The following is a 9,417-nucleotide window of genomic DNA, read 5'->3' as shown; positions in this document are numbered from 1 at the left end:
GGGGGGAAAGAGGACGTTCATAATTTTACTAATTTTATCAAGTGGCACGAACATACAGCTAATTCAATGTCTTTAATGCCATTCCTTCTGCTCAGAACTCTCGCCTTGGACTTTTATCATAAAGTTCTGTTTTTGTAATTAAGATATTGAAATATGGCAGAATGTAAAAAATATACAAGTTGTGTTATGAGTGAGTTTCATCAAGATTTTTTCGCCAAAAGTCAACCATATTATTGAAGTTAAAAGCTATATAACTAGCTCATATGTGAGATTAGGCCAGGATTACAAGCAACCGTTTTATTAGTACGGTTCAATCAGTTGAGTTCATGGGGTCGCGAGTAGCATACGACGCTTGCAGCAGGCGAAAGCGAGGCCTAATCAATGAAATTGAGAGACAAAAAAAAAGTTGGGTCACTAGCCGGGGTCAATGATCGTCGGACCTGCGAACGATTGAACCTTCCTGTGAAGGAAAGATCCGCCTCCTCCAACGTCGCGTTACCTCGAAGGACACAATGACGGGGGTGTGTCCACGTACTGCGACAAGGAGGTGATCAACGAGTCTGCAACCCCTCGGCTCTACGTCTGGCGCCCTTGACGCGTGTTCCTTGTGATCCGTTGGATCACGCAGTTTGATCGTGCGTCCAACTCAACGCACGTTCACGTATGTGCCCTCGGCGTTAGTTGTGTGTATGCATTCGCGTAGACCCTACGGTAGACAGGGTCGCGTGATAATGACAGGTTTGGGCGTCGCACGGTGATTGAGGTGGCCGTGTCACAGAGACTCGGCTCGACCACGCCCCGCAGGTCGCCGTACCAATTCGCTCGTCAGCATCGATTTCCAGAGACCGACCAGCGGAATCGTCCATGGATTCCCGAGAGCTTCGTATTCGGGTAAGCTACCTTCGGGGCTGTCCTTGAGCCTTGTATCGGTGATTGCCATGAAAAATGCCATCGCTCAATGGTATTGATTTACTGCTTGTTGTCAGTATTTTTGGCACTTTGAACCGCTTCAACATTTGAAGTGCGATATTTGTTGCATGTTATCAGTTTATTTATTTTATAGGGCGAATGAGGAAAACAATACAAATTCATATATGTATAAGACTGTAATTTTAATTTAATTTAAATTCAGAGAATCTCTACGTATTTAATATCTCAATTTATTTATATATACTTTCTAAGTATATTTATTATTTAAATATAATTATAAAATCTTTTATTTTGTCCTTTACATTGAAAACATTTACATATACATAAATATATGTACCTATAACAATATTTTAATGAAAGCGATGCGGAAGTAAAACATTCCAGTCGTTAGCAGTAAGCGAATCTGAAGGACATAAGCGGCTGCATATTGAAAACTCTGTCGCGATGACGAAGCAAATCGAGAAATGATGTCTATCTGGCAGATGGAACTCCGCGTTTGTCGAGTTCTCTCATTGCCGTATGGTTAGCGTTCTACCACGAGTCAGCATCAGAGCAGCATACCATCTTTGGGTATGGCTTATCTGGTATCGTTCGAGTATGCGCGTATAGCTTCAGGCGCGTCTACACGTATATCTTTATACATTTTATTATATTTCATATTTCATGTAACTATACAAAGGATACTCGCAAAGTATCTATATTCGAAGTATTCGTGTCACGTGAGAAATTTTGGATAGCAATCGATCGTAATCTCATGATACACAATCGAATTTTTGCTCTATCTGTTAAAAATATAACATTTTAAAAACTAATCTTTTCTGTTTATTTTGTCGTATAAGCTCGTAGTTGTGTATCATAGCAGAAATTTCTATACTAGTATGTATGAATATTGAAAATCAATCTTTTTAATATCAAGGAAAAAATGAAAATTTGATACGAAAAAAATAGTGTGTCCGATGAATATAAAAATTTGTAATTGAGCTACGAATTATATTTATTTCAAAATTTTCACGTTAAAAAAATATAATCATATGTTGATTACAAATTTTGGGTTTTCAAAAATATTTATTCACAAAAAAATTATGATTATTTAACAAATATATCATATTTATTTAAAGTATTTGAACAAAATATAAACTGAAAAAGAAAGCTCCAGCAAGCAATCGTTATCCATTAACACTATAACCGACACCTTAATGATTTTAAATAAAAACAAAATGAATTTTATTTATTTTTGTCGTTAATATTCAAATTTGATGAGGAAAACTTAGAAATTTTGAAAAATATTTTAGAAAGTAATAAATTTTTATTTATTTGATATGACATATCATTTTACAGAAGTCCTCATTTGAAATGACATATGATTTTATATAATAAATTTTTATTTGAAATGATATCATTTTTATCCTTAATTTGTTTAGCTATATACTGTGCTGTATCACTAGTCTGCCATCTAGCATCAATGATGGAGGATTCCTCTGCTGATTTCATTGTTTTTACAGGTTTCTGTTTTCTCTCGCAGGCTTGCAAACTATGTGCAGATAATACAGAGTAGAAGTGAATGCGAAAACGAAAATATTCGTAATCATATTCAAGAAATGGAATGAAAAAGTATCTATTCGTTTCTTGACAAATAAAAAAAAAAGTGTATTCGAATGGGTATTTTCATTCATTTTTTTATTCGAATATTAGATGTATTCCGACACACTAGACAGAAAGTAGTTGTATTGATGAAAAATATACCTTACAACTTTGTATTATTAAAATATTATAACACACATTTTTTATAAAAGTAAAATATCAGAACGAGGAAAAATATTGTTTTATATGCGTATACTTGTGTGTGACATGCATCTGTTATAACATGTATAAAACGTGTCATACAATACAAATACTTTCTGACAATAAGAGTACGTTAAAATGTTTTTTATCGGACTATTATATAGACTATTATATAGACTGTTTTCATTATCCTTATCAATCAACCACAATGTCAAGCTAGTCTTACGTCTTAAACAGAATTTCGTTCAAATTCTTTTAACATGCAGCAAGCCATTACCGCTCCGCGAGGTTGTCGTATCCCCTCGAAGCAATAATGGCACATTTGATTTCTAAAAAAAGTTATTTATTATTTCAACATTATATCACACCTTATATATATACCATAAGATCTTTTATATATATATATATATATATATATATATACGTATATGTATATGCTCTCTACCAACAGAGAGAGACAAACGGAATGAAGGTATTACGGATGAGTGACGCGCTGACATCGTCTATTTTATATCCGCCCCTCTCGCTCATCCGCCATTTTCTCCTCCTCATTTTCACATCGCCAAAGAGCCCGCTTTCCCTCCCATCAATTCAACCGGTCGGAGCAATTCCAGCGCGAAATTTACGCGTGACAATTGGCTGACTCCTACCGTTGTAATTACACGTGAAGTCATCGTGAGAGCAAAGACATTTCCGTTTTACTTCGACTTGGGAAATTGACGCTTCTACCTAAGTGTAGTTCTCATCTAGACAGTTTTAAATTCTGACAAAGATGAATCCGCATCTCGAGCACCGTCATTTATTTCATCGCATTTACTCTTCGTTATCAGTTCGTCAGTCACGAAGGATTCTACTCGATTCTCTCTTGCTTCAATCGGTCGATCCGCACGATCCGATGATCGGGTGACGTGAAATCGACGTAGCCACCCGTAGTGACCTCTTCGGACTTTGTGACCTCATCCTCTCGACATGAATTCTCTCTGGACGCAAGGCGGAAGAGGGGACTCCGAGGCGCGTGATGACGAGGCGCGATCTCTGGTGGCTCCCACGCCCTCAACGCCCCGCTCGTTAGCCGGAGTCAGCAGCGGTCGTCATCGACGTGTCATTCGGCACTGAGAGCCCCGGTTACCACAGGGTGGGGTAACATCCCGGAGCTACGAAGGACACGGAGAGACACGAGGCCAGGCCAGGAAGAGCTTCAATGTGCATCCATCCACCCGTCCCAACATCGACGACCTGACGCAGCACACGCGCGGTTCCCGTCATCGAATCGATGCGCCAGCAAATTGTCACGCTCGCGGGAACGTTGCGAGTGAAATTACGGATCAGTGCGCGAATAGGATACTGAAAGAGCCACTGTATAGCGTCTATCTTTTTGATACGTAATAACGTCTGTTATGCTCTCGCTCATGAAATTAGGTCAATCGCAACATGTATACTCTTATATCATAAAGAAACAGAATTAATTATGTTGAACAAAATGTATGCAGATTTGTATTATTATTTTTATTTTATATAACTTCTTAAACGCGAATGAGTATTATAAAGTTTGGCTGATATAGGTACATTTTGTAAATTATTGCGAATAAATAGGTCAATTTTGTGTTATATTGATAGGTTTAGATACGTTATTCAATTTAGTGTCGTAATTGAATAATTTCGAAAATGGTCCTGGAAAATGGTCCAGAGCAGCTATCAATTCAAGAAACGGCTCCGCATCTAATATAGACATTTAATCCATCGTCTATTTGTACTGATTTGAATTCGGGCTACGAACGATCTCATTGTCTCGAGAATTGTCTTAGGGAGCAGTTTGCTCCTCAGGAAGACTACGGTTATTTCAGCTATACTGGTGCTGCTATCAGGGTAGCGAGCCGTGGATGAGGTTTGCGCACCGCGGAAAGGGGTCGTCTAGAGGCAATCGGGCTAAACTACGGACTCATTTACACACTTAGCCCCGCTTCCGCCTCGCTCGTTCTTGCCCCAACCCTCGGGAAAACCCAAATGGTTTTCATATTGTCTTTTTACCGCTCATTTTCATTTTATCGCTTGTTTGGCCACTGAGTCGTGCTGTTGCAACGCGGCGCGTTTCATTCCGTCTTTCCTTCTTCTCTCGTTTTCGTCTTGGATTTGTATTCGATGAAGGGATAGAACCAAACGGGATAGAACCAATCGATTTTATTATCGATGCCACTAATGATATCACTGTAAATTTAAAATATATATATATATATATATATATATATATATATGCGTAATATTTAACAAGATATTGAAAATAAATAATATATTGAGCAGTTTTGCATATAAATATTACACGTAAATAAATACATTTGTATACGACTATTCACAATAATATAATGAAAAGACTTTGAGAAATAAGAGCGAAAATTATATTATATCACGTAGTGTACCGTGGATGGAATAAAAATCTTTCGTTTGAAGTCAAACGTGCGCGTCGCCACGACAATATAACGCTGTCTAGAGCGAGAAACCGTCGTGGAAAAGCATCGACGTTACAGGATCGAGAGTAGCCTAGAACGGACCGCCACGAGCACTTAAGACTATTGTTTTCAATGTAATTGGATAGCTTCTGCTTTCCATCTCCCTTCCTCAAGCATTGCTTCCTCCTTCGTTTGCAGCAGCTATCTCGAATTGTACGGAGGGTGGAAAGCAGGCAGTCCCCACATAGCTTCGACAATTATCTTGATTGTTTTATGCATACACCAACGAACCTACGAGCAACTTATCTCTGGAGAAGGTCGAACCGTAGAGAGAAACTGTGGTATCGCTTTATGAAATGTTGCATATTTCTATGATTCAGAGATCATTTAATATCGATGAGAGTTGATCGATGAGTGTAAAATAGATGATTGTTATCACATTTGCAAATTTAATAATATTCAATCATTATTCATGATACATGTTAACGTTAAAAATAATGCATACTTTGCACTTAGGTGTTTACGATACATATTGATATAAATTCTTGCGAAATATATTAACTTTTCATCATTTGTATCACTATACGGAGAATAAGGGGAAATTAACTGACAATGAGATGTACATATATCTGTATACAATAAGTTGATTTGAATTTCGATAATCGAATGAAATTCGCACATCTTGCCAATCGGCCTATCGCCGATATTACCACATATGTACGTTGATCATGTCGCTCGAATCTGCAATTTAGCGTGCATCGATTCGCGTTGGATCGTTATGGTACTCTCGGAGACCCCGCGCCCGCGCGATCGTCTCAATCCTCCGCTCAACGCGGCTTTATACGCGGCGTTAGATATCCACGGAGATCCGATGGAAACTCTACGCCCAGACAATACGCTCAGCCGATTTAATTAGGATAAGAATCGCTCGGATCGGATATACACCGGCGCACAATGGGGTGCACCGGGGATGGCGGGTGGGGAACGGAGCCACGCTTCTGATGTATGTATATACCGTGGCTCGCCTCCAAGAAACATGATACAGCGTCGGTTGAGGAGGGGCTTGGGGGATGGATTTGTGGGCTGCGGCAGTATCCAAAAATACCACAAGCTTCAGTAAAAAGTAACGATCGAGAGCGAAAGGGAGGGAGGATGTGTAATACCGCGGGCGCCACGTGCTAATTATGTAAAAATATAATGCGGTTTGTTCGCTCGCGATGCAGCCGCTGGCTTTTATGCGTAGTCGGATCCTTTCGTACCAGTCAATAACTTGGCACAGAACAAGCATCGTCTGTTGCTTAACACTGCATAACGTTAATTTTATGAATATATTGAATTTTATATAGTAAATGTATCATAGGAGTCTACAATAAATACGATTATTCCTTTGAACATGTTTTGTAATTGTATCTTGGAAGTTAAATGTAAAGCAATAAAACCAATGCTAAAGTATTTTTTAATAGAAGGTAAAGGAGATTTTTTCAATTTTCTTCTACATTTCAAAATTAACTGACATGTCCCTCGCGTGTCGCGGATAGTCTTCGGAAGAAACGTCTCCATTGGGAACGCAACTGTCGGCGGACTGTTTACTTGTGACGATTACATTCGTCTAATTTCATAATTGCGGTTAATACAAGATTAAAATTGAGATGTACCTGCAATATTAATATGTCTTACTAGGTGTAACGTAATTGAGTGGTGCCTGTTTTCTATATATCGCGTGCACAGTTTTTTAATGCTTTTCTACGAGTGTTATTCAATTCCAACCTCAAAGATTTTATCCTGTTTAAGTAGATGTTATGAAAGATCAATTTATTTGGATTTGCTATTTCTCTGTTCTCTAATTATAAAGCAAAGATGTTTTTTAGACTAAAAAAAGTATGTGATTGCTTATTCAAATTAATACTAGCGAATTAATTAATTTGATTTTATTATGACAAATTATTTAATGCGATTGCCGATGTGACACATAAAAAAAAATTTAAACTCTGCGAAGGTTAATAAGCGAAAACAAAGATACTGCGAGCTTAACGTAGAATGCAGATGCGCAACGTTGCATGTGCGTGTCATACATCCTTCAAAAGCTTAGCATAGGATTGAATGATAATAATGTCGGAAAGATTCTATTCTTTCTACGACTACATGTAGTATCTTTTCTGGAAGAACGGCTAGAACTTTGCATGAATTTATATAGGCTCACATAGTACAACATTGAATACATGAAATATTCGGCAAACGGAAACAATTATAATTTACCTGTCTAAATTTCATACAATAGATACGAGACAGTTAAAAATTTAACGATACAGAAAAATAATTTTTATGTACTGTGTGTGTGTGTGTGTGCGTGCGTGCGTGTTTTATTGGTTTAATTTAATATTTTAACATTTTTTTCTAAATAAGCAGTTTTATCTCTTTCTACAATAATCTATTTTATAATAATATACAAATATAGAAAATAAAAATTAATAATAAAGATTCCTTAACGTTCAAAATAATTCAATAATAAGAAAAAGGGCAACAGGAGTCAGGCGCGGAAATTGATGCGTAAAAATACAAAATAAATAATAAATTTGATTCAATTAATATGTAAAAAAAACGTGAAGATTTTTTTTGTGGAATAATACAATATATAAGTTCGGAAGAAATTAAAAGTCTTTTGTTTTGCATATTTCCTGTACTACGTCAGTATCATTTGTATTTCTTCGGTGTTTTTTCGTATAGTTTCTCTTTTAGGAAAGAGGAACAATACAAGCAGGAGCTTGTCGTGCTTGGCCCATCATTTTGGCGTAGCACAAGTGCATCTGCGTCGATGCAATCGCGCGATAAAAAGCGGTCGTCGGAGCGCGCGATATATAAAAGGAACTTTTTGTCCACACTGCTGTCTCTTTCACCGCCTCCTCTTGTTCCTCTTTCTATGCCTGTTTTTTTTTTAATTTTGTTGACCAGCAATAAATAATATTTTGCAGGTGCATTTAGACGATACAGCGCAATGCGTGGGTCATCAAGCAGATAAAAGTCAGCGCACGCGGCGCATTGTGTATTCTATATATTTATCTTAGTGTGCAATAAATTACTTGATAAATTATTTCAAAACCCGCCATACGTTCGTCGGCGAGATGCGAAACAGCAAAGTGATGGTAGAGTGAGATCGAGAAAAAGGAAATTCTTTTATTTACCCTTGTATTTTATGTCCACTAATTATTACGCTCAACGCAACTGTTCTGTACTAATATGTAATAATTGCAATTTTGCCGGCAATTTCGCGCTAATTGGTACCTGAGTTTTTTACTTCCGTTGTATTAATGGTTACTTGAGTATGCGAGATCGTTTATACTCAATTTCATTGCTAATTGAGCAGATTTACTTTTTCTGTTTACAGCATCCGTATCCCTCGGAAGACCAGAAAAAACAGTTGGCACAGGACACAGGGTTGACGATCCTTCAAGTTAATAATTGGTGAGTACGTTATCTCTTATATTTTATATTTACCACGCATAAAATATTAGGTATTAACTTAATTCCTGCCGCTCGCTGTTAGAGGGTGCCGGCTCCAACGCTGGCGAGTTTCGACGATGAAGTCATATGTCTTTTGTAGTTTAGAACATCGCTGAAAGTGATTCAATCCTCACAGGTTAGATTTCTCGACGCCAAAGAATTTTCCAATCGATTGAAAATGAATCGCGATAAGCTGTTTTTCCGACATGTGTTTCTTCACTACTTCGACCTCAAGAAAACCGCAGCTGAAGCGCATCGCTTATTTGAAGTGTATAGTGATGAAACTCCATCGGAAAGAACATGTAGAGTTTGGTTTGAACGCTTCTGAAACGGTGATTTTGATGTGAGAGACAAAGAACGTCCAGGACAGCCGAAAAAATTTGAAGATGTCGAGCTGCAAGAATTGCTTGATGATAATTCAGCTCAAACGCTTTTAGAGTTGTCGAAACAGTAAATGTTACTCCAAAGACCGATTGAGTGACGAATTGATGCAAAAAAGATCATCCGTAGCCAACAATCGACGCAAAGTCATTTTGTTGCATGATAACACTCGACCGCGTGTCGCGAAAAACGTGAAGCAGGCACTTCTAGAGCTTGAATGGGAAGTTCTCTCGCATCCAGCGTACTCTCCAGACTTGGCACCGTCGGATTACCATCTCTTCCGATCGATGCAACACGCACTTGCGGACACACACTTCTCCAGTCACAACGAAGTCCAAACATGGGTGGATAAATGGATCGCCTCGAAAGACACCGCGTTCTA

General features: G+C 37.9%; 1 protein-coding gene across 4 annotated transcripts in view; it reads left to right on the top strand.

The window, feature by feature from the left end:
• Positions 1 to 9,417, top strand: part of hth (Meis homeobox homothorax) — a 446,666-nt gene that overhangs the window by 344,294 nt on the left and 92,955 nt on the right. For all 4 annotated transcript variants that reach the window (XM_018505263.1, XM_018505262.1, XM_018505259.1 and 1 more), the window contains exon 11: positions 8,539 to 8,615. In XM_018505263.1, the coding sequence (XP_018360765.1) occupies positions 8,539 to 8,615 (77 nt within the window). The remainder of the gene's footprint in view (positions 1 to 8,538; positions 8,616 to 9,417) is intronic.

The sequence above is a fragment of the Trachymyrmex cornetzi genome, unplaced genomic scaffold (assembly GCF_001594075.2).
Source record: "Trachymyrmex cornetzi isolate Tcor2-1 unplaced genomic scaffold, Tcor1.1 scaffold203, whole genome shotgun sequence".
Taxonomy (NCBI): Eukaryota; Metazoa; Arthropoda; class Insecta; order Hymenoptera; family Formicidae; genus Trachymyrmex; species Trachymyrmex cornetzi.
The sequence above is the reverse complement of the archived record's forward strand: the minus strand, read 5'-3'. Positions and strand labels throughout refer to the sequence as shown.